General features: G+C 36.5%; 1 protein-coding gene across 3 annotated transcripts in view; it reads right to left on the minus strand.

The window, feature by feature from the left end:
- Nucleotides 1–1,197: 1,197 nt before the first annotated feature.
- Nucleotides 1,198–27,340, minus strand: part of GASK1B (golgi associated kinase 1B) — a 50,650-nt gene continuing 24,507 nt past the window's right edge. For all 3 annotated transcript variants that reach the window (XM_070504966.1, XM_070504968.1, XM_070504967.1), the window contains exons 4-5: nucleotides 6,963–7,189; nucleotides 1,198–3,992 (exon numbers count right to left, since the gene is read on the minus strand). In XM_070504966.1, coding sequence (XP_070361067.1) covers nucleotides 3,785–3,992; nucleotides 6,963–7,189 — 435 coding nt within the window. In that variant the 3' untranslated portion in view covers nucleotides 1,198–3,784. The remainder of the gene's footprint in view (nucleotides 3,993–6,962; nucleotides 7,190–27,340) is intronic.

Below are 27,340 nucleotides of genomic sequence, written 5' to 3' on the forward strand. Positions count from 1 at the left end.
TAAATCATGTAACTATGTTTTGACAGTTTGCTAAAGCAAAATTTTCAAAAATTTAAAATCATGCCTCTTGAACAAATAAAATCACATGACACTGCAGTCAAAAGTTTATTAAAGCAAAAGTTTCAAAAAGGTAAAACTGTGACTTCTATGTAAACGTAAAATGAACATACGTCAAAGATTTTATTCAAATAACTAATAAACAAGGTGAACCAGTAAGATGGAGAAGGCATTCAAAGAGTATTTCAAAAGCTAAATATTTATAGGCAATGTTAGGATAAGATTGCTGGACTAGATATAAAACTGGTTAATGTCCAACAGGGTAATAAACTATGAAACCATTAGGGTTGTCTTTTCCACCAGACAGACATTATTTGCATCTCTATGGGATAAAAAGCAACAGGTTAACCTCTGCCCTACAACATTGTTCAAGATCCCAGTCAATACGCAGTCAGTCAAGCCCAGCATTGCACTGAAAGGAGACTCATAAATCTCTCTGGCTATTTCCAAGTGTCAGATAATTCTTTTGATAAGTTGAATTATGTTTCATGAATAAAAGTTCTTGATTCTTGATGATACCATTTAGTTTGTGAAGGAAGGTCTTTATTTGACCCATGTACCATTTCTATATCATATTTTCAGACTAGTACCCTAAATGTGCCTTACTTTGTTTTGTGCTGAGATAAACATTAGGATTTCATAAGATAGTGTGTAGATGAATCTACATCTAGGTTATTTTATTCATTAGATACAATGTAATGTATATTTAAAGGTGCAATGGAATAAACAAGCTACTACACACGTTCAGAGATTACACATATGTTGAGAATGTCTAATATTTTATATTTTGACAAATTCCATGAGTGCCTAATAAACTTAACAAATATGAATGCTATAAAGAAAACTTTAAACATAATTGTAAGACTCACCCCAAAGAAAAGAAAGCCAAAAATTAAATATTCTCTTATAGTTTATGGTATCTGTTAACTAGTTTGCATGCCGCCTAAAACAATGTGATATGTGCACCAAGAGGAGGCATATTATCACTAATAATGATATCAAATATATGCATACACAAACACAATCCAATAAAATTCTTGACTATTCAACTGTTTCTTTTATCATGGATAAAGGTAGCAAACATTCCTCCATACTTAACTTCTGAAAAGTAACCCATCTACAAAAGAAAAAGCACGCATCTTTCATTTCTAATATTTTTATTATAGTTTAAGATATGTGTTTATTTTCATATCATCAGCTTAAAGAAAATAAATCACACAAGAGTAAGCTTTTGTATGTCTGCCAAGGTAAATTGCTCTATTTTAAATTTATCAAGTTATAAATAAGCCACATAATGTGCTTATGTGAACCAAACCACAGCATAATCTGAGTACATTTGAAAGGCATAGAGTATTCTCATTGTTTCAGTAACAGAAAAGAGGAGCAATACTTATTATTAGAATTAAATGCCTGGCCTTCAGCTACCCATTATTCAAAAACAATACAGCATGAATTATTTACTGGTTATAAAACAAAATACATTCTTAAAAAGCAAAGGTGGCTAAAATAAACATGTGTTCCTGGAACTTTTATTTAATATTAAGCATTTTCGAATAACTGGAGGCAAACAAACAATGTCAGACCCACATATGGGAGGACCAAACTGCCAACAGCAGTGTAGCTTGAGACACAAAATTAAACCTCGCTTCTAAGGAGCCTGGAATTCCCACCACCACTATCACAAATTTGGATAAAGATGGTATAGTCCATAAAAAGCACATTATAATGCAAATATGCCACCTTGATAAGACAAGGTATAAGGCAACTTGACAGAATCACTTCAAGTCAGTGGCTCAAAGTAGAAGCTGCGTCTCAAAACTTTTGTCAGGCCAATTTTCCATTAATACGTTGATTAATGAGAGAAAAAGGGATCTTAAAAAGCCCAAACATAGCAGGTAAACCTGGAGACTAAGGAGAGCCAGAGAGTATTCTGAAAGTGTGGGACCAGAGGGAGGCACTCAGGGCACAGAGCGGCAAACAGAGAGAACAGAGAGTAGAACAGTCTGAAGACCAACGCTCCAAGGGTCAGCCCAGCAAATAAGGGTGCTGAAAAGTAGTACTTGAATTCGAGCCTAGAAAAGTTACAGTTAGATAATCAAATAATCCCTTTCGCCTTGGTCTATCTTCTCTTGTACTTAACATGTTATTTTGACATTTTGTCCCTATGTACCTTAATAAATTAGAATCTATAGATACGTTCTTTTTAAAAAACTTCACCTTTATTGTAATGTCCTTAATAGTTCTAAGTTACAGTGGTACTGAGTTAGCCTTGATCAGAACACAGAAAATGGGGTGCTCTTTAGCAATAACACACAGAACTAAGAAAACAGAGGATATATGTATTATGAACATTTTTAAATGGTATTTTTAAACATTCCGGGAAAGGAGTTAGTATATCAGCTTTTAAATAAGGGGTGGGATGTGTGGGTGTGGAAGGGTAATGAGTTGTTTGAGATTTGAAACTTCTATAAGAACATCTATCATCCGTGATGACGTGGGTATCTTCCAAGGACATGAAGACACAGCACGTGAATACTATGTGCCCTCATCCTTCCACCTAATTAAAAAGTTGGTAGAGGGAGTTTGGGGATAATTATTTGAGGCTTAATATTGCCCAAATTTGCTGTTTTAGTTCTAGTCATGCACTTTCATTGAGGAGAACTCAACAGTCAGGTTTTAATTTATTTTGTTCATATTTCTCATATTGGAATAAGCCAAAAAATATATTTAAACACATTCAATATCTGGTCCTATTGTCAATATCTGGCCAATATCAATTAAATTGGTTTAAATATAATTACACAAAACAAATTTCAAGAACTTTACTATTATCAATAAAATGTATAGAAGTTATAATACATCCTTCATAAAAATGACAAAATTGTTTTTAAAAATCTATTGGAAAAAAGATAACTCTATAAGTACAGTTTCAAATAGGTAACTTTATACCTTAAAATTGCTTCATTTCTAAGCTACTAGACATAAATTGGGCCAAAATTGAGAGAGCAAAACTACCTAATGTATAAATTGTCAAATTTGGATGGTTTCTATACTGACAACAAAATAAATTTCTAAAAAGGAATGGAAAAGGTGATTCTTGCCGCTCAGAATCACAGAGATGGCTGCATTTATAGATACAATAGAATATATACTGATGGGTTTGCAAATAACCCACCATCTCTGTTTAGAATTAGTGTATGCTCTGATGTTGTTGCAGATCGTGAGCCTCAGCTTTCCAATGTAGAGTTGTCTCTGGGTAGTGTGGGACTGCTCTGTTTTAACAATCAGAAACAGAAGAACGTCAAAAACCATTCCCATTAGTATTTGGTCAAACCAGTCAATGTGGCATAAAATATGGTTTATTAAGGGAATCATTACCTCTGGTTTACCCTGTTCTATTAAACGACATGACAAATATTTTAACAAAGCTAGCTGGCATGTTCATTGCAATCATTCTGTAATCAGATGTTAAGACTCACATGACATGTGACACGATGTTAGAGACAAATATAAGCAAATGTTTTTGGAGGAGTGTGTTTTTGAAAAGCTTTTAAAGTCTGCTTATAGTGCTCAGGCCTATCATCTATACTTGGTTAAATTCATTTATTTTATATATTTCATCTACAATGCCTCATTCCTAGAATGGCTTGAGGTTTGCATACTTGATTTAAAAACAAAAACGAAAATGCATAAATATATCTAGTACCCTAGCCAGAAGATTCTTTTGTTATTCATTCATAGGCAGCACTTTGGCCCCGTGTGCATTGATGTAGGTAAGAAGGATTTTGGCTCTCTGTTCTATTACATCGATAAGTTTTTCAATTCCTTGTCTACCCCCTTGACTTTCCCAATAAACTTTATCAAGAAACAGAGACTGAAGGAGTTTCTGCCGTAAGTGCTGGCTCTTCAAAACAGAAATTGCAGATTCGGGAAACCTGAAAAGATAAGATGATATTTTATTCTTAGTAATTGCTTGGAAACATTATGCCGTACCCAATTATTCTGCCCTTCATTAATCTGGCATAAATCACACTATCAAATAGTACCTTGAGAATCAAAACATTTTTGTCATTGTCAAGCTGACAGTTCTCCATAATAATATAGTAGAAGAATACGTTTCAAGGGAGCTCAATTTTCTATGTCATTGAGAGCTTGACATACTAACATCTTACTTAAGGTCATTATATGTAAGCAAAGAGAGGCATAGAAATAAAAAGGATTCTGTCAGTCTGGCAAAAATACTTTCCTCAATCTTCAGCTCCATTTCACCCATAGAAACCACTTTAATCTGTCAGGTAGAATGGTATCCTTATAAGTGTCAACGTGTGGTTTTATGCAAGAAAATATGAGAAGCGAAATGCTGACAATTTCAATAAAGTACTCTTCCTGAGTAGAAGTTGCATGAATGAATTTAATGTAAAATAATCCAAAATATATATCGTAAAAAGAGAAAGGAATCATTGCAAAATGCCCAATTAAATAAAGAATTGCCTTTGATTCCAGTTATACTTCAGGAATTCTGAGGATCTGGGGGCATTTTATTAACCTGGAATACTAAATTGTTTTCAAATAAATTTAGCAAATCTCAAGTTTTCGAGCCAGGGCATTCCACAATGAAACATCCCCCCAGAAAGCCTGAAGCTAGTTTAGAAGTATCCTTGCTGAATGGCCTTCAGAGAGTGTATTGTGCTTTCTGCCCTTCATTTAGAAAGTATAAAGCTCGGGTCTAGCGCACATATTATCTGAAGGTCTTGGTAAAATTTCTGGTTCAAAATGATAAGTAATGTTTTGCTGAATCTCCAATTTGGCCTCTCTCAGCTTTCATTAACATGCTGATGAAAGCATAGTAAAAATACAGGTATTTAATAGCCATTTTCAAGTAAACTAATTTGTCCCTTAAAAACTAAAATAAGAACATAGACTTGTTTGAAGAGTACAGTTTGCCAGAAGTTTCAGGCCTTCTAAGCACATTTTTGAAATTTCAATGGTGCGAGCTGGGGATGGCCCTCAGGGGGCATGAATACCAGGGATCCAGGTGCACCAGCACTTCTGATGCTGCGGAAAGACCAAAGGCCACAGAGCTGGATGTGCTTAATGAGTCTGAGTAAGTGTGGAATTCAATAATGCTAAGATGCTCTGAGTTCCCTGAAGACATATACTATTTAATTTAGTAGCCATAGTAGTAATTAAGCAGGCATTTTTGCTCTATGAGGTATTAATAATTTATGACATAAATTCTATGGCCCTTCAACTAATTTAGCTGTGGCAGGATGTATGAGATGAAACTGAGATGATCTCTTTAGTGACAAATCTTTTTCACAAAGGAAAATCAAAAAATTACCTGTCTTTGCATTACATTGATTAACAGGAATATTCTATGCATAAATCTGGCTCAGTAGTAAAGTCTTCATTTTTGCTTTTCAATGTGTGAATTACGTATTCAAAGATTTCACTTTAAACTCATTACTCCTCAAAATGCACTTAAAGTGAAATCTTTGAAAGCATAAATAAAACAGGATTCATATTTATCTGAATGTATGGAATGAATGGACTGTATTCTCTAGACACTCGTAGTTCTAAGAGGAAATTTAGGAATTTAAGAAGACCCTGTAATATCAGCTCAGTAAGGCATGCCTTAGGTATGTAAATTTTCCTACCCATAAAATTTCCTTAATTTAGACACATAAAAGAGAGGATCTGCTGTAGATCTCATCTTCAATCCACAAAGAGACGTGAGGAGTGGGTCTTAACAGGGCAAGACACAGCAAAAACTCATGAAATTGGAGTTCATGAAACTCGCATAGAAAGAATATGGTCTCTAGTGTTGAAAGTGCATAAAATCCTCATTACCTAATTCATAGTGCCGGAAAGAACCACTGAAATTTGCTTCAGAGTCTTATTAACAAGAGTAGTAGTACCAGCATGAACACCACAAGTTATTGCAGGAAAATTATTGGCCTTGGCTTTGGAAGACCTGAGTTCCACCCTCAATTTTAGACTTGCTCATATGCTGCCTAGAAGTCAGTTAGCTTCACACAGCTGGCTAACTCTTTTATGAATGCACTCCTCTATTATCAAGTCTCAGACATAGCCCAACTTCATAGTCCCTCTGATTTCTGACCAAGGTGAGAATAATAGGAAGAGTAGCTATGAGGTGGAGCCTGACATCTAGCCTATAGTGGGATTCCTGCCACTATTAAGTGTTTTTGTTTCCTTTATTTCCAAAGAGATGTAAGCTCAAGATATTTTTTCCCATAATCTATGTCTACGGGAAGGATTTCCAAATGCTCAAAAAACTCTCCTACCTGGATTAAACAGCCACTGTCCTTTGATACCGTGTTCTACTTGGCAGGTTGCCTCTCATTTTCCACCACATTCATAAAAGTCACTCGAGTTTATTATGCCTTTGGACATCCTACCATGTCATTATCTGCATGTCTGATAGTTCCCCTGTCCCATGACCTAATAACAGAGCCTCTGTCACCTGTTTATTCCTGCTCTGCTAGTTCCTATTCCAGAGATAGGTAGAATGGTATCCTTATAAGTGTCAACGTGTGGTTTTATGCAAGAAAATATGAGAAGCAAAATGCTGACAATTTCAATAAAGTACTCTTCCTGCATGCTTCCAACCCAATCCATATGGATTTTCACAGAGAGGGCCAAGCAACATGATGGATGTGAATGTAGTGGGAGCTTTGTAGGTTGCATGGGTCGGTGATAGTGACACCCTGGCTGCACACTTGTTCTGTTCCATGTGGGTTTGTTTCCTTCTTCTGAGCCTCCATTCCCAGCTTCCACATCCACAATTCCTTTCGACTAGACATGAAGTGTGAGTTTTCTCAAAACGTTACTAATTATTTAATATAAACGATGTCCTGCAAATGTTACTATATCATAAAACTTACTCTTTGATGCCTTCTAGCAATTTGAAGTTTAAGTTATCTTCACTTCTGTCAAAGAAGCCCTTGTTGTCTATAAAGACCAGATGCCGTGGGTCATGCTTTCGCTGGATAATGTGTGCTAGAGCCACAGCATCTTGGTTGTCACATTTGGGCCTCAGTCCATTCTGTACACAGGCATCCTCCTTTCGAGGTCTGAATCCACAGCAATTTGAATCTAAGCGATTATAAATCTGAAAATGGAAAACAAAAACAAAATCCAAGATGCTGAGTAAAAACAAAACTTGGGAAAGTTAGAAGATTTCTAAAGAACTAGCACTTTTTAAATAGCTGACTTGCCAGACTCTAATAGGGCCAAGCTCATTTAATTAAAGGCAACTGTCAGAATAAGTCCAAGGTTCACATCCTTCTGACTCAGCTATGGTTTTAAGCATTTCCAGCCTTCTGCTAACAGGTCCAAAGTTAGATCAGCCAGGCAAGACATCTCCACCCTTAATATTCAAGGTTCCCACTGATATCACGTGTAGATACAGGCCAGAAGAATCTCTGACTCTGTTCATGACAAAAGATAGAAAACTTGTGCTGTTACATATCCAGAAGGCTATATCTTGTTTTCTCAGGTTGAGTTATCGAAAACCTGAGTTATCTCAGTGGTTCTACAAGTTTATGCAACTCCTAACTTCTCTGGATTTCAGTATGATATCTAATCTGAAATAACATAGAACAAATCTATCGAAAAGTTATGAGATCCAATAATGATAACTAAAAACACTAGCTGTATGGAGCCCACAACTAGATTCTAAAGAAGTGAGCAGAATTAACAAAACTATTGGTCCTATTGGGGTTTATTATGGGGAATTGAGCTACTCCCTAGAGAAGAAGTTAAACAGAGATTAATTATGAGAGAACTGGGTTATTTCCATTTCTTTTGGGCAAGGAAAGAAATAAAATTTTTTAATCAGGGTAAATTAGAGCCTGGGCTCAGGAGTTAGACAAATTTAAGGTCAAATCTCCATTTTCACACTTAGCTCTTCAACCTTGTGTAGATTCCTTTACAATGCTGGCTCTCAATTTAGTTACCTGCATAATGGGCATGAAAGTATTCACCTTGCACGGCTAGTGGGAAGATCAACAAAAATGTTTGTATACCCTCCAGCCCCGACCCAGGCATCTAGAAGATACTCAAAAAATGAAAACTGTTATTACCACTGTTGGGACACACACATACACATGTTATGAAGTGATTTACCTCCAAACAAGTTTCCAAGGCAAAAGGTAATTTCTCCATTTTAATAAAGGAAAACTGAGCATCAAAGAGATTAAATAATCTGCTCTGGGTGGAATATTAGTAAGTAGCGAAGTTAAGATTTAGACACAGTTGCGTTTGTCTCCAAAATTCCATGATTCCCCCCCCCCCCTCAATAAGTCATGTAAATAGTTTAAGGCTGGTAGAAGATTGTAAATATGATCATGATTCAAAAGATGGCTAGACACAGACTGTCACTTTTATTCTTTTAGCACTACATTCCCATCCTTTCTCCTCTTCCTGTGTTTTTGCAAATCCTGTGAGGCTAGCCACTCTGGGGGGCCAGTTGCTAATAAAGGAATACAGAAATAGTACCACCAAAATTTACCCTACTTTGAAATGATCAATCATTCAACAAATGTTTTTTGAACATCCTCCACCACCTATCAGTGAGCTAGGCACCAAGGCAAATGTGGTCCATAGCCAGAACATCCCCACCACCTCTATTTCCAGAAGAAAAGGAAGTGGTCATTTAATTTTGCCTTACTACCTCGGCACACTTTAAGAACTGGGCAAATGAACTTCCTCTCTGTTTTCTGCACATAAGTGGACTTTGTATCAAATAGCAAACTTTGAGAAGCCGGGATTATAAGAGAAGTTAGCATAAGCCAATTTTCTATGAATTTTATGTAAAACCAGTCACATGAGGTAGGGAAGGTCAGTGAACCACCAAGTATTTGGACAGCTCAGAGGGTACACTGCTGGTCTAGAAACAATCAACAGATAAGGGAGGCCTCCGTCAGGATCGGTTCCAGGCAGCTGATCCATGGAACCATGAGTCTAACCAATGGTTTATCCAAAAGGTCACACAGGCTGACTCCAGGCAACGGTAAGTTCCCACTGCTAGTTAAAGTGCATGTGTTTGACATGAGGATAGCAAAGTTTCCCAAAGGTAAGTCGCCGTAGGTTAAATGAAAAAAGCATAACTTAGAAAACACTAGAAAAATTTATTGAGCCCTTTCTCAAACGATTTCATTCATTTTATGTAGTACTCTGACTGCTTTTGAATATAAGAGAAACCAAACAAAATAAAGAGATTGCATCTGATTGCCAGTTATTTAAATTAAGATCAAGGGGTCAGGGAGAACATAAAAAATAACTCTTCTAGAAGCTGCTTCTCATCTAATCTCCCTTTTTTAATACACATCAGCTAATAATTCTCAAAGAATCTCTATATCATTTTTCCATCATCATTGTATGTTTATATCTAGTTATAACGACATTACATGTGAGAAACAAACTAAATCCTATTTAACGTGACTACAACATCAGGGTCGATTATGTTGCATAAATGCATTTAGAACTTAACTTTAAAGGACAAATCTACCAACCACTTCTGAAATAGAGCTCTGAACCCTAAGCTCTTTCTTCATTGTTGATTTCATAGTAGTGGGGAAAGGACTAAGACGTATAGCTACATTTCTGTTGTTTCTACAATAAAGCCATGAGTATCATATACAGTAAGGTTAAATAATAAGCACTTCGAAGTTTAGGCCCTAACCCTCAGTGTCTCTGTAAATATTTTACTTCTCTATTTTTAAACTACAAGCCAGCATTAAAAGTTGAAGATAGAAAAGATCAATTTAGGTCATCTTTTTATTGCCTTCCCAACATAAGATTGTTTCCTACAGTATATTTTTAAAGTGTTTTGTCTGATCTAATTTTGAGTCACTCAACAGTCTGTGATGATTTCACCACTTCCCCGACAGACTGCTGTGCCATTCAAGTCTAACAGACCTTATTATTGAAAACGACTGTGTGTGTTCAGCTCAACTTCTCTTCCAGAAAATTTTTACTACTCCTTTTATTCTGATCTCTTCGTGTTCTTGGTGGGTATGTTAACATGTGTTGAGTGTGTGTGTGTACACCTATAGATATAGAATCAGATTGTAAGGCCTCAAATAATCTGGGTTTGATTTTGTTTTTCTTATTCTCCCACTACAGTAAATTATGTCTTTGCATTATTGCCCTTGTCCAGCAAGGGCTTAAATAGCTCTTAAATCTTGTTCCCTAGCTCTTCTCAGAATTTCGTTTACAGTCTTCCTTTTGAATTCACATTCAATATACCAAAAATAATTTGACTGCAAAACCATAATCCACTCCCTTAAATGCAGCACCATTCTCTTTGTCATTTAATTTAGTTACATTGAATATACTTCTGCTTACTTTTAAGAGAGTTTACCTATTTTTCAAAGCCTAAGAAAGCATATCCTAGATAGCTATGAATCCATAACATGGTTTTAACATGCTTGTTTAGTGCATATTAAAACAGTCGTTTCATTTACCTATCACATGATTAAGCACTGTAGTTCACATCTATGTGTCTATGTTCTTAGATAATTATCCTACAAAGATTACTTGAGGGTAAATTTTGTCAGTTAAATGATTATAAGTGTTGATCATCATTATTGCAGCTTGTTCAAATTCACATCTCTCACTCCTCAAAACAAGGAAAATCTTTTGCAAAACTGATCTGAATCTGAAAATTACTGCCAACGATCATTTTCCATAAGATTACTCTTTTCTCTTTTAGGAAAATATATCTTTTCAATGTTTACCTAACTAAAATTAAACTCAGAAAAATCCAGGTGTTCCAGCCAAATTTTTTTGGTGGTGGGGATATTTTTAGATATATTGCCTTCTTCTAAAGTATTTTTTAAAATTCCATTTTCCTTTTTGTAGTGTGAGTTTTGCCCGTAGGAAAAAGCGTCTTAGGAGTGACTCAAGTTATGTTCACAAAGCCCAAACAAGGATGCTTCTGCTGCACTGACCAGCTCTCCAAAGCCCATTAGAAACTGACAGAAATCCCATGACTTTTCACTCTTTTGTACAACACCCATTCTAGCTGTGTCCTCAAAAAGTGAATCTATCAAAGCAATTGTAGTAGTTTCTTTATATCTCCTTTTTCCTCAAAACAATGTGATTGAATTACTAATTTCAGGCAACGCCTGAATAAAGGCAATAAAAAATATTCTAAAAGTGCTGCTAATATTCATAATGAAGAACATAATAGCACTCATTGATTATTTACTATGTGCCAGGAACTGTACTCTTAATACTTTACACATATTATTTCATTTAATCCTCATAGCAATGTGAAAAGATAGGTGCTACCAATAGTTCCATTTGGCAAATGAGGAATCTGAGGCACAAAGAAGCTAGTTGACTGACCCAAGTTCCCTCGGCTCATAAATGACAGAACTCAGGATTCTAAACCAGATGTCTATGACTTCAAGTCCATGCTCTTATCCATCCTGACTATGTCTCTCGGGAACAGCCTCCAAGGTGGTACTATAAAAAAAGCAGGTGCATTTGTGTAGAATGTTAAATGATACCAGGTTCCATAAACATTCGTTTCAACAGAAATACAAAGAACTTCAGTGGAGGAGTTCAGGGAAAAACTCAAGAAGGAGAAGATATTACAGTTGGGTTTTTTGTTTTTTGTTTTTTGTTTTTTGAGGAAGATTAGCCCTGAGCTAACATCTGCTGCCAATCCTCCGCTTTTTGCTGAGGAAGACTGGCCCTGAGCTAACATCCGTGCCCATCTTCCTCTACTTTATATGTGGGACGCCTGCCACAGCATGGCTTACAAAGTGGTGCCATGTCCGCACCTGGGATCCGAACAGGCGAAGCACAGACTGCTGATGCAGAATGTGCAAATTTAACCAGTGCGCCACTGGTCCAACCCCTACGGTTGGGTTTTAAGAGACAAGCAGTATTAGCTAAAAAATAGGGAAAGGTATGAAGGTAGAAAATCAGAGATATCTTTAGAGAAACTGAAAGTATCTTAGACCAAGGCTTCTCAAACTGTCTGTAGTGAAAGACCAGGTGTTTTTGTTTTGTCTCTCCTCCGGCCCCACAACCCATGTGATCTGTTGCTTTGTCAAAATAAATAAATGAATAAGATAATTTATTACTAAAGAAATGAAATTTTTAAAAATACAAAATACCAGTCAAATATTTTGTTAGATTCAATAGACAAATTACCAAATTGCTATCAAAGTTTTTAAATGCTTATTTGCAATTTTCGTACTTCACGCGGTATGAATTAGCATGGGCCCTGGAGCTGCGCTTTGAGTAGCACGGCCCAAGACTGCACCATCGATGGGAGGGGAGCGTGAAGGCAGGTTGTCAGAGCAAAGGGTGAATGTGAGTATTATACCTAGAAGGGAAAGCTAGAAAGTCTGCAACGTTCACTACCATCTTCTCATGTAGAGCTGGAAGTATGGCAAAAGGCAAGGAAGCGGGACATCGGGTGAAATGTTCAAAGAACAAAAACGGAAGGGAGCCAAGGCAGAATGTACTTGGAAGACGAAGAGAGTCAAATGAAGGTGTTCTTTCTAACATAGATTCGAAATTCCCTTATCCAAACAATTTCCTCATTTCTTTTAGTTAAATTACATAACTCTATACTTTCCTACCTCTGTTTCCCTGCACCTCTTTAAGTGTCTGAGTGAGTGAGTGTGCGTGTGTGTGTATGTATGTTTCTGGTTTGGTAAGTCAATATCTTAAGATTTTCACCATCTTTTTTCAAGCTATTTGTTTTTATCATTTAAAAACTGCACCTTTACAAAGAAAATTGCATTTTTAGAGAGAAAGTTTAAATTGTGCAATAAAACATGTAATGAGTGGAACTGAACAATTCATCGGAGTAACTTATCCAATGCCCGGCACATAGTAAGCACTTGATAAATGTTTATTATTGAAGGAACTCTGCTGAAAGCTGCTTTTCACTTCGTATTGGGCTATTTACAATGCTCCTCCACAACACTGTCTTCTGTTCGAAGAATCAAATAAGCAAAATAATGGTGGTATAGCAAAACATGAGTCTTTTTAAAGTAGCACCTAGTGAATGGAGTGGAAAAAAAAATAGGAAGGGAACAAACAATGGAATTGCCTGTGCTTCTCATTTGCTGTTGGTTGGCTTCTTTATGTGGGTTTAATTTCACTAACCACGGACCATGAACTCTTATGTCTCACAAAGAGCCTGCCATAACACCTTGGTCGTAATAGGCATTTAATAAATACACAACAAACAGATGTGACAAAAATAACAATAGGACATTCTTTCCTATAATTAGCAGTTTTCTGGAAGATTCCTCTGAATCCCAGTTATCTCATTGGACATCTTATTCATTTTTAGAAAATGCATAGGAAAAAAAGGTCCCATTTTCAGCAATTATTTTATTTCAAAAAGGCAAAAAGACAGTGAGAATTGCTACTATTAATGGCCCCACCCTTGGTACAGAGAAACACAAAAATATCTGGACTTATTTATTTATCGCTAATAACTCACACTGGAAAATCCTTTACATGAATTTGGACAGTGCACAGCAGTGTACGGTTGCCATGTTATCAGTAGAGCTAGACTGGATCTCTGTAGTCTAATGAATGTGAAGGTTGACCAGATGATAGGGAACAGCCTTAGACAAATCCCACAGTCCTGATGGTACTTGTTAACACAGACCTAGCCTCTCACCTAGGGAACTATACAAAGGGAAAGCAAAAGTGTTCTCACCAGCCTGCGCCTGCATCACTTGGGAATTCTCACCTCATAAAACAATAGATTTCATTTTTGTGCTGTGCTGCCATGGCAACAGGTGCCTGTTAAATTAGTATGCATGCAAATGTGACTAGCCGAGCACTTGATGAACAACGAGAAAAGTAAAAATAGTTTGCAACATATACATCTAACAATGGGCACAGACTCCCTTGTGCCTCCACCCCTGTAAAGAGCAGTCATTGATCCACACCATCGATACTCCAAAATTCCACATTTAAAAATAACTATCAGTGGAACCAACTCAATGCAGAATCTCTAGTTTCTTCCACAATTCTGAATCATAAATAAAGACATAACAATATTGCTTTACGTATAAGTAAAAATATTTTAATGCTAAAATATATTTGGATCTATTTCTATAGATGCAATGTTTAGAATCCAGATACCGTACCTCTGAGTAAGTACCAAAAGTCATCATCATTCTGCCACAGAAAGACTCTAGAGAGAGTCACTAAGCAAGTGACAATCTATTTTTAGAGAAAGAAAATTCACGTTCTATAATTTGCACAAGCAGAGCTGCATGAAAATAGACTTTGCCAAAGGCACACCCACCTTCCTGTAAAGATTTTATAGGAGGACTCAGACTAAGAAAAGCAAGAATTTTTACATTTTATGACATTCTGATTTATAGAATGCATGTATATTAAGCAAATAAATTTAAAGCAGGAATAAAATAACCAGTATAAGTAAAATTTTTTTAAATGCTTGCTTTCAATAAAATAAAACACCACTTTCAACAATTTAACATTAAATAGGGTTGTAAATAAGCTTAAAATTGTGTACATTTACATCTGAGGGAATATTGTCACTGAAAACCTTTCCTTTGCTTGACTTGTATATTAATTTTTAGTGTTCCTATAGAAATGCTATCAATTGTATTTTCTCCTATAATGTAGTATTATAAGAAAATTGACAAAAATAAGTAAAGAGAAATTAATTGACTGCTAAAACACAATTCTGATTATGGTGACAAAGATTCTTTGCTTGATCAGGCTCCGGAAACTTCTCCCAGGCCTATCTGCGCACTTCCTTATAAAATCTAGTTTTAGCAAGAACCCTGCTAAGTCAGTTTAACCAGAACCCCACATCTTTGATAACTAATCACTCTCCATATCTAATCAAGCTCCTCATCTGCCACCATCCCCCAGGAGATGTCTCATCACCCTGGCCTGTCTTCAGCAAGAATCTGGTTAGGCCAGTTTACCCAGAATGCTCCTTACCCTTGATGTTTCCTCTTAGTAATTTTCCATCCATCAACCCCTATGCTGCACCTTGGCTATAAATTCCCACTGGCACATGCTACACTAGGGGCTGAACCCAAGCTCTCTCCCTCACTGTGAAATCCCATTGCAGTGGTCCCTACACCTATCACGACGGTCCTAAATAAAGTCTGCTTCCCATCTTTAACAAGAGTATTATGTTCTTTAACAAAGATTAACACAACCTAATGTAACATATCTAACAGCTATTTTAACTCATTTTTCTAATGTAAATCAGCTGTCTTTACAAAAAATTAATTAATTCTGACAGACTGATTATTTTGTAATTATTTAAAAATAAATACTTCTTGAGAGTAGAATGGTGGTTGTCAGGGGCTGGGGAGTGGCGAAAATGGGCAGACGTTGGTCCAAGGGTACGAACTTTCAGTTACAGGATGAATAAGTTCTAAGGATCAGACTATAATTAATAATACTTTATCATATATTTGAAATTTGCTAACAGAGTAGATCTTAAGCATTCTCACCACACACACACAAGTAACTATGTGAGGTGATGGATGTGTTAATTAGCTTGATTATGGTAAATATTTCATGATGCACATGTACATCAAATCATCATGTTGTAGACTTTAAGTATATACAATCATTTTGTCAATTATACCTCAATAAAGCTAAGGAAAAAAAGAGAAAATAAATACATAAATCCTAATTTACTAAAATAAACTTTTTTCAAAGATTATTTTTACATGTATATATAAAATTTCCTATTGGAAAATGGATTTGTTTCTATGCTCCCTGGATTAGCAAACTACTATAGAATAAAGTACTTTATGCAGCTTGCATACAAAATCCCAAGATACTGTTAAATCACTTTACATCATAAAGTTTCCAATTATCAAAACGACCCAAAAGGATACAAATCAGTTTTTCCCACATTGCAAATGAAGGAAAAACTCAGAGAGGGTAAATAACCTGCCCCAGGAGGCACAACTAGGGAATAATGTGGATTTCTACCAACTTCTGTCCGACTCACCACACTGCCTCCTAAGATAGAAAAGATAAGATTCTTGCTTTCACGGAGACTACAATCTAACGCCTTTAAGTATGATTCACTGTGTATCTTCCACATCGATCAATATCATATTTGACAGAGAACATAATAAATGTTTGTTGAAACGAAGGAATGGATGCCAGCTCCTCTCAGTTCACCAATTGAAATCTGTCTAATACAGAGGGCTAACTACTAAAAGGCCTCTAATAGGCCAGACCTCCAAGGTTTCCCCTATCCTTTGTCTTATGAAAAGCTCAGAATCTTAAAATCAAATCACAGAATCTTATTATTACAGAAATGTAATACCTTTGAAGTTACTAGGTACTATACAAAGGGGAGTTTATTTCAGAAAAATTACCCTAGAGCCACGGTTCTCACACTTTCTTATTTCAGAAGCAGTTGGCACTCTTAAAATTATTGAAGCCTCCCAAAAGTATTCATTTATGTGAGTTCTTTACCACGTGGAAACTAAAATTGAAAAAAAATGTAAATAGTTATATATTAATTCATTTAAAAGTAATACTGATACACTCACTACATGTTAACATATTTTTAAAAGAAATTGCTAAACTTTCTTAAAAACTAATAAGAGAAATAGAATTGTTCTTTCAAGTTAAAATAGTTTAATGAAAAAAGCAGCTAGTTTGCTTTACACTTCAAACAATTGCATAAGTAGTTTTCCTCAAGACAAGCACTAAAGTGTGAAATGCATTCGAAATTCTTTCCTTTTTTTTTTTTTTTTGAGGAAGATTAGCTGTGAGCTAACATCTACTGCCAATCCTCCTCTTTTTGCTGAGGAAGACTGGCCCTGAGCTAACATCCGTGCCCATCTTCCTCTACTTCCTACGTGGGATGCCTACCACAGCATGGCTTTTGCCAATGGGTGTCATGTGTGCAGCCGGGATCCAAACTGGCGAACGCCAGGCCACCGAGAAGTGGAACGTGCAAACTTAACCACTGCGCCACTGGGCCGGCCCCACAATAGAAGTTCTTTATGCATTCTTTCCATTTTGTCACACATAAGGTTAAAAAGATATATATTTACAGGTAGACACTTAAGAAAATTAATCATTTTTTTTGCTTTATCAAGAGCATTCTCAAGTGAATCAGGCATTTTTCCATGTGCTTTTTTCATGTGAGTACAGTGGCAATGAATAGTAGCAAGACTATTGGTACAATTTAGTGCCAGCTTTGATTCATGCTGAGGCACCAACAGCTTCACACACTATTGCAAATAGCAACATAGTGAAAAAAGCAAAAACTCTCTCAGTATTATTGAGGAAATAATTTTGACCTCATGGACCCCCTGAAAGGGCCACAAAAAAGGCATTGCCCTAAACAGTTCCAATCAATTAGATCATAAATAGTAATAATCTTTTGAAGTTCTGTATCTCTCTTATTTATTTGTGTCTACAAATTGCAACTTGAATATGGTTGGGAAGAGCATGGAACTAATAAGAGGCCTTATGAACCAGCTCTCACTTAACCCTCTCTGAGTTCACATCACTGGGCAAAATGAACCATAAATCTTTGAAAAATAATTACATACAAAAACATGATTGAGCCAGATGACTATCTGCCTTCCTTCTCAGGTGTTCCTATGGAATACTACTGTGTTAAGTTTTCCATGGTTTTCTTATTGGCTTTCTGGCAGATTTACCCAGAGGTCCAATGCTTAGACCTCCTGTTTGAACCTCAGTCAAACCTCAGTCAACCTTATTCAAGGTTAGTTTCAAACTGTCTTTGTTTCAGGGCCGTAGGATTAGTGGGGGAGCCAATCTCAAAAGCTAGCTCAAACAATGCACTAAACAATCTTTGAAAATCAAAAGGTTATTTATGGAATTACACAGGCTGCCTCGAATCCTGGACCTCTCTGGCCCAACTAGGTATACAACAAGATTTAGGGTTGGATCATACTAAGTATGCACTGATCCATTCCAGCACCATCTAAAAACTCCATAGCAAAGGTTGAAAAAAGCAAAAGTGATATATAATTAAATAATATATAAATTATTTATGTATAGTATAATTAAATACTACACTTTTGATTAATAATTAAATTAGAATTGACCCAGAAATGCTCAGTGGTTGTCACTTAGCAATATGAAGTTTAGGAATATAACTTATTTCATCAGACATTTTTCCCTTTGATTTAGACTGAAACAAGAGCAAAGACCTAAGGACCCATGTTAACCAACTTCCTAGTCCATGTTTTATGCAAATGGGGCTTTAGCATAATCAATGTCAGAAATCTCTGACAATAAATGCTAGACAGTACGTGGAAAGAACATATGAAATTCAAAAGGCTTTTAAATTGGAAGTAGACATCTGAGGACTCTGTATGCTCCTTAACAGGAGGGATATGCTTCGAGACACAGAGAAATCTTAACAGGAAGTAGGCCAGGATCCAGAGAAATACGTTCTTGCCGTAGAGACCAGGTAGCTAAAAGCATGCCTCTGTGATGAACTAGGGTCAGTGTAGCAAGACAACTCTTTCTCTTCAAAGTTGCCTCTGTGAAAAATCAAATAGCTTAAATTCTGTGAAGTGAGAGAATGTGGTCTCTAAAAGTCACTTCTCCACTAGAGAAATGATGTCAAAGCCCAAAAGAGAGACTCAAAGGTCAGTACTTTTGTATATACTTTCTCCATCCTGTCATATTCTTGTAGAGAACCTTTAGCAGCAGAAGTACATTCCATTTCAGGGCCATAAAAAGTGAAACTATTTGTCTTTTGAAGAATAGGCCAATAGAATTCTACTGTCTGTGTCCTAATCTCCCCGAGCTTTGGAGAAGGCTTAACTTCTCAGTGGGAAGGTACAATCCAGCAGGTCAATTTCTGCAGGGAGAGATTTTACAGACTTCCTAGACCAGACTGTTTTTGGAACGGCTGATTCTAAAGGAGCTAGTCATGAATAGTCAAAGTGGAATTCCTTGTGTGGCTCAACCAAGAGGACAGCTAGGAAAGAACTGCACTGAGAAACAAGAGGACAATAATTCCCAGGCATGGAAATGACATTGCGTCCGATTCAAGAGCCAAATGACAAAAATCTCAAATGATGACTGAGGCCCGCAGATTGGATAGGAATTGTCTAGACAGAAGATAGAAATTCCTCAGTTCAAGTTTGTTGAATTTAGTTAAATCCCACACTATCCTGTATGCTCATAATTCCTGGTTTTGTTTATAAAGTAAAATAAAAAGTACTAAGCTATGCTAACAGGAAAACTAGAATGAATGGTTATAAAGCAAACTATTTAAATAAAACACCTACGATGCCAAGCACAGCCTTTCATATGATGTTAAAGTGGCCAAAAGCAATAAATAAATGTTCTGTGGTATTTGTCACATTAAGACTCTGGTTCCAATCTAGGGAAAATTTCTTGGCTGCTGCCTTGCAGACCGATGTTCTCAGGAACAGACCCACCCTAATATCCACCTCCCAGTACACCCCTATTTCTGGCATCATAAAACCACAGCCTGGTTAGACCCTGCCTCTTTCTAATTGTTAAAAGTAGGAGTAATTGTTAAAAACAGGAGTAGCAAGTTGCAGAAAAATGCATGTGGTCAATTGCATTTATAGTATGTAAGTTTAAAAAAAAAACACAGATATTCACTTATTATGCATGTAAAATTATTTTTAAGTTGGCTAAAAAGATGCATACTAATCTCATCAGAGTGACCACCTCTGGGAGAAAGTGCAGGTAAGGGACATGAGGAGATGGTCAACAGGGACTTTAACTTTTTTTTTCTTTTGAGGAAGATTAGCACTGACCTAACATCTGCTGCCAATCCTCCGCTTTTTGCTGAGGAAGATTGGCCCTGAGCTAACATCCGTGCCCATCTTCCTCTGTTTTATATGTGGGATGCCTGCCAGAGCAAGGCTTAATAAGTGGTGCATAGGTCCAAGCCCACGATCTGAACCAGTGGACCCCGGGCTGCTGAAGCAGAACGTGCAAACTTAACCGCTGCTCCATCCGGCTGGCCCCACTTTAACTTCTTTTTAATGTATTTACATCTCTAAAGTAAATACTGAAAGCAAATACGCAAAAGAAATATTGACAAGATAATTCTAGAAGGTGACAACAAGATATTTGTTACGTTAGTCTCTGTTCTTCGGCATTTTTTTTTAATGTCTCAATGAAAAGAATGAAGACCTTGGGGAAAAAAATCTGAGGATAAAATCTCAACTAGCTTCCTGAATTCTGTAGACTGAGAGCTCTGTAGTTAACAAATACAACAGGAGGTAGTCCCTGCAGTTTCCCCCATCTATGCAAAAATGACAGGCAGACAGACAGATAGATACATGATAAATAGGCAGACATTTGTGAGACAATTAAAAATTTGACCAACGACTGGATATTTGACTGGAATTATTACAAATTTTTCTTTTGGGTGGGATAATGATTATGTGCTTGTGTATTCTATCTTTTAGTGATACATACTGAAATATTTATAGATGAAAGAATATGATGTCTGAGATTTGCTTCAAATTAATATGGGCGTAGGAAGTAAATAGGAATAGAGATGAAACAAGACTGGTCATGAGTTGATTAATTATTATATTTGGATGAGGGTTCATTATAATATTTTATCTACTTCTGTTCTGTTTAAACTTTTCCACAATAAATTTTCTAATATACTATGTCATTTAAAATTCATTTTCCAATCAAATAGAAGTCTTCAGAGTTTTTCTGCAAGAAGTAACACAATTAAAAGGGAAGCAGGAAAGATACATTCAGCAATGATTTGCACAATAAACTGCAGTTGGAGAAGACTAAAGACAAGAAAACCAGTTCGGAGTGTCACATGACATCTTGATGGATATTGATAAGAGTCTGATTAGTGTAGCGTTAATAGGAATGAAAAGGAAAACATGCCTGGAGTGATTGTGGAGAATTGTCAGTGCTACTGAGTTTAGTGCTAGTCAAATATGAGGCACTAAGCAAAGGAAGATTCGAAAATTTCAAACCTGGCTGATTTTAAAAATAGTAATGTCATGAACAGAAATAGGTAAGTCAAGAGGGCAAATTGTCAGGGGGTGATGCGACAAATTTACTTCTAGACATCAAGTCTGAAAGGCTGAAATGACAACTTGCTAGCTATTTAAAGTAAATTATTATTTAGCTACCTATGCATAAATCTGATGTCCTTTGTTCTCTCTCATCAATCGTGATGACAAAAACAAAGAGCCATATTAAAGTTTTATAATAAAATAATTGAATAAAAAATAGAAGCCAAGTCTTCTTGGAAATATCAAGATAGCCCAAATCCTTCTTTAATAAAAATACTTTCATGGCATGGTTTATCCATTTCATTTATATCATTTTCTCTGCAAAAATCTCTGTGTTCTTTCATATCAGAAGTCAATCCGTATGTTTCTTTTACATCAGTTCCCCTGTCTTTTTGTTAGATGTGTAAAGACACATCTAAACACACAAAGCAATAAAGACATTGTAGGTGCCCAATAAATACCCAGTTTTCTGGTCAGTTTGTCATGTGTTGCAAGCAGTACTCAGAAGAAGAACACGGTAGTGTCACAAGATAATTTGGAAAATCTTCTGAGGCCTTAAGGTAAGCCCCATATTGTGGCATCATTAATGACGAAAATAATTTCCCCTAGTGACAAAGTATGAACATATGTAGAATTGAAACTGTCAGTCAGACTTCTGAACTTCATTTATAACAAAGGGCAAACTTAGTTTTATACAATTAAAATTCCGTAGTAACTACAATACATTTCAGTGCTTAGTATGGTCATAACTGTGAAGTTAGGAGTTTGTTATTTTTAATGCCTAGCATGTCACATGACACTCCCCGTGTCCTTTACCTTAGTAAGTGACTCTCTGTAATCAAGTGAACCACTATGATTCTCACCATAAAAAGAAATTGTGAAGATTTTTCAACAAACAATAAAAGGTAGGAATATATTGTTCTCTAAACCCTCTGATTCTTGGCGATCTTTGCTCCCTAGATCCCAGATAATTCAGCATGCCAACCAATACTTTCAAAGCTAATCCTAGACTTTCTTTGCTACTTGAAGCCAAGACAGTATCTGACATCATCACTCGTTGTTTGCTAGCAAATGAACAAGAAACTAAGCCATTTGCTTTCTTGGACTTACCAATAAATACATGGCTGGAGGCTATTTTGATTGGCAGTATGCTAATCCTTCAAAACAATAAAACTGACCCAAACTATTTGAAATCCCAGTATCCGGTCCTCTGGATTGCTATGCCTCTTGCTGTGAGAGCACCTGCCTGTGTTTTTCCTCAGTGACCTCTAAAAGTTGGAGGCGAGACCCTTGATCACTGAGTAGCAGGAATAAAGGAGGGGAGGCTTGGAAGGCCCCTATAATCTATCATGGAGGCACAGTTAGAATCTTTCTTTGCCTAGCAGATAGAATATTCCTCCAGAAACAAATATTCTTTTAGTGAAAAGTAGTATTTCCTCTTATTTAGATGATAGTTGGTTGGAATTTTTACTTTTACTAATATCACATCATTAAGTGGAAAAAATGATGCACAGATTGAAAAATAGGAGATAATAGGCCAAAGATTAACATTTGTTAATCAAATTCACTATATTCAAGAACTAGATCATTAGAAGCCAGGTAAGAGTTAGGAAAGTTAACTGAAGAGAGACTACTCCAGGAGACAAGGCTTACCAATTCAGATTGTTGCTGCTTGTTGAATTTATGAACATTAAGTTCATTACTCACAGCCATCTGGGAGAAAACTACCTCAGTGGAACAGGAAGTGTCCATAAGCATCATTTTTCCCACTCTGAACTTCTTCACACTTTCAGCCCTTGGATAGAATTCCTCTCTCTGAAGCTCTCTTCCTGGCTCTTGTACTCACCTGATTTCTGCAGGTTCCTCAGTTTCTAGACTAAACGTCACATTCTCTGGCCACATTCTTACCTCCAATTCCACCAGCACTAATAGCATCTTATTTGTTTCTATAGGATTTTAACTTAACTCAATTATGACACCTGAAGTATTCTGATATGATTATCTGTCTCTTCTACAAGATTGTGTAACTCTTGTTTTTTTGGCAGGGAAAGATATTCCCTCAGCTAACATCCGTTCCCAATCTTACTTCTTTTTTCGTTTTTCCCCAAAGCCCCAGCGCATAGTCGTATATCTTAGTTGCAAGTCCTTCTAGTTCTTCTATGTGAGCCACCACCACAGTACAGCAACTGATAAACGAGTGGTATGGTTCCAATACTAGAAAACAAACCCAGGCCACCGAAGCAGTGAGAGTGCCAAACCCTAACCACCAGACCATCAGGGCTGGCTCTAGATTGTGTAACTCTTGAGGGCAGAGAGATGGTCTCATCCATCTTTTTATCACCAGCACTAAACCTTCTAAATGTCTGGAATAGAGAAGATCTCAAAAAAAGTCTATAAAATGCAAGTGGAAAAAATATGTGTAACTTATCTTGTTCATGATGGAAGCAAATATCTCCCAAGACATCTCTCTGTTGGTCTCCATCATGTCCTCCTTAATTTCTCATCAAACAAAAAGTTATTCTTAGAAAATATAAGTGCAGAGAAAACTCCATTAAATAGTAAAAATATTAAATATTTTCTATTCAGTTGATTTTTCATTTCCTTTAAACTTCTAATTGTCTTCCTTTAACAAAACTTTGTTTATTGCAAGCATATTTTATTTCTTTCACTTTTAACATTTTTAATTTGACACTTTGGATATCATATTTTAATATAACTGGGTAGTTTTCTTTGATCAAAAAACAATACCCTCAGTAATTGTGACATTTTCAGACACTCTGCTGCTAATTGAAAGGTTACAAAGTTAAAGAAGACAGGGACTCGCCCTTGAGAAATTCAAAGCTTATTAAAAAAGACAGACTAGTCAAAAACAATTAAAACTCAATAGGCTAAGATCTATCATATAAACATGAAAGCACATAAGAGTAGAAAAGATGAAATGACTTGGGAAAGACTTACAGTTTAATGAATAAAAATGATAAAATATTTTACTTCTTATATTAATACTTATCTCAACTATTATTTCTGGATGATTAATTTCTTAATTAATATGTAATACTAAGTACATACTAGGCTTTATTCTAAATCCTTTAAGTGTATAAAAGTATTGAATCCTCTCAAGAGCCCTCTATATAAACAATGTTATTATTGCTACTTTACAGATGAGGAAACTGAGGCAGAGGGAGGTTAAGAACTTTGCAATGTCAAAAAATTAGTATTGGCAGTTGGGATTCAAATTTAGCAGGCTGGCTCCAGAATCTCAGCTCCTAACCATCACACAGACTACCTCTGAGATCAAGAAGCAAGTTTTCTACATCCTAAATCTTCTCCTCCTATTTTATATAATCTTTTGAAAGAAACTGGACTAAATCTGGGAAACTCAAATGCTCTCCAGAATACTACTCTTTGTCATCCTAATGGAGGTGAATTTTATCTACGCAGTTCATACTCCCACGCTTCAAGAATAAAAGGTTACTTGTGCCTCTGTCACATTTTACAGACCCAGTAAAATGGCATGGTCTTTGTGAATGTAGATTTGTTAATTGGGTGGAACAAAAAGAATGCTGTGTACAGAAAATTAACAACTGGGTTCTGTATTCTCTTGCCCTTGCTGTAGCATCATAGAGCAAGTGATTTTAGCTCGCTTCAGGCACAACTTTTCTAAGATTGTGCACAAAATCCATCCAATACATTCCAAGACATTCCCAAACACCATTGCAAATAAGGCATATATTCGACTTTAAAATAAAAATTTCAGTATAAATGATGAAAAGGATTATTGTATAAAAGATTATTTAATATGGTACTCATGAAAAATAGCCTGTTTGTTCATTTATTTGTCCAATAAACATTTTCAATAAACATCTCTCTATAAACATTGTATGATGTTAAATATAGCAAGTAAAAAGATCCATTGATATCTGATCTTATAGGGGCCGGCCCCAGGGCTGAGTGGTTAAGTTTGTGCACTCCATTTCAGCAGCCCAGGGTTTCGCTGGTTCGGATTCCGGGCTTGGAGATGGCACCACTCATCAGGCCATGCTGAGGCAGCATCCCACACGCCACAACTAGAAGGACCTACTACTGGAATATACAACTATGTACTGGGGGGACTTTGGGGAGAAGAAGAAGAAGAAAAGGATTGGTAACAGATGTTAGCTCAGGTGCCAATCTTTAAAAAAAAGATATGATCTTATAAAAAGGGGTCTGGCCAGGAGGCATAGTGGTTAAGTTTGCAGGCTCTGCTTCAGTGGCCCGGGGTTTGCAGGTTCAGGTGCTGGGCACAGACCTAACACTGTTCCTCAAGCCACGCTATGGCAGCATCCCACACAAAATAGAGGAAGATTGGCACAGATGTTAGCTCAGTTACAATCTTCCTCAAGCAAAAAGAGGAAGATTGGCAACAGATGTTTGCTCCACAACAATCTTCCTCACATACACACAAAAAAGATATGATCTTATAAAAAACCACAAAATTTCTCTATAGTAAAATCTACTAAGAGCAAAATCAAAAGAATAACAACAAAGTAAGAAAAAATATTTGAGACATATAGGATTGATAAAGGTTAATTTTCATGATATACAAAATGTTTTTGACATAAGAATAAGGAAAAGGATACAAAATGCAATAAAAAGGGGCAATGATTTGAACAGGCAATTCACCGAAAATAAAACACAAATAATCAATAATTGAAAATATGATATCCTTAAGCTCACTCATAATGAAAGAACTGGAAATATAAACAAAACCCCGTTACTCTCCATAAAATCAGCAAAAACATTAATTAGTTTTCCACTTCCAAAAGTTGGCAAGAGAGAGGGAAATAGGCACTTTCATACCTTGAAATTGTAAAATGCTGCAACATCTACGGGAAATTAGCCTTTTGTCTACTACACTATGGAAGGTAAATAAGTGTTGGATGACTGAAAAGGGTACTCCATTCTCAAAACACCAACCTCGTATATACAATTGATATACTTTGGTAAATACTAACCAGATTGACTCTTAACAATCAGATTAATTTCTGACTTTTACATTCAGTGCTTTAGCCAGAGCCAAAATGAGGAACTCTAATCTTGGAGTCATAACTTGGACAGGTTCCAGTAAAGTCTTGCGGAGATCTCACCCTCATGGATTATCAAGAACGAGAAACCCCTCAACCCTTCCCCAGGCAGAAGGAGCAAGAGAGTAGACCACAAATAGAACCGACCTCCCCTAGAATCAGTTCCTGCAGAGGTAAGCAGCAGACTGATGCACAATATCTCAAGCCAAAGGTGATCTTGGCTCATACAGTTTGAGTGGATTGGAGGGAGTCATCCAGGTAATAAATGACAAAGCCTGAACTAAGATAGGAGCACAAGCTATACCTTAAAGAAGATGGGTCGGGGAGATAACAAGGATTTTGTCACTGTATGGATGGGAGGGTAAGTATCACAAAGCACCTAGATGATTCGCAAATTTTTGACTTAGAAAATTGGATGATGATGGTGCCATTCTCTCATAAAATGAATAGGAGGAAGCATTGCTCAGAAGTCTCTTAAGCCAGAACTCCTGAGTTTGACTCCAGTTCTATTGCATTCCAGCTATGTGATCCTGGTCAAGTTACTTAATTTCTCGTTGCCTTGATCTCCTCATCTCTAAATGGAAATAAGAATATCTCCTTCATATGGTTGACATGAGGATTAAATAACTTATCTTAGTGCTTAGTATCAAGTGCTTAGAACAGTGCCAGGCAGATAGCAAGTGTTACATGACTGTTACAGTTTTAGTTTAACGATTTGAAATATTATCTTTGTTGAAAATTTATAATAGTGATTTCATGTGCCCAGATTGGTCCTCAAGACCACAGACAATGGATGCAATGATGATAAAAGCTGCTGTTGCACTTAGAAGGAGAGGGTGGCTCAGCTGGAATTTGCTCTTGCTCAGCCAGGGTAACGAACAGAGAGAAGTTACAAAGTGAACACACATCTTGTGAAAACAGCTCTCTTCCTCCGTGTTCTATTGTACCTCTCAACAATAGCACGAAGTATCACTACCCCCCTAAATAACTGTGCTTCAGACAAATGGTATATTTAGGATGCCCTAAATATCATATGAAGATTGACAGCCCCGTATTCTTCCTCACGCTTTTCCCTATCCGCTCTATCATTTACAGCCTACAATCCTACTCAAACTCTTCCTCCTTCACTATCTACTTGATGGCAAAGTGCTCTCCCTCTTTTGACCTCATAAC

This window comes from Equus asinus, chromosome 3 (assembly GCF_041296235.1).
Source record: "Equus asinus isolate D_3611 breed Donkey chromosome 3, EquAss-T2T_v2, whole genome shotgun sequence".
Classification (NCBI taxonomy): domain Eukaryota; kingdom Metazoa; phylum Chordata; class Mammalia; order Perissodactyla; family Equidae; genus Equus; species Equus asinus.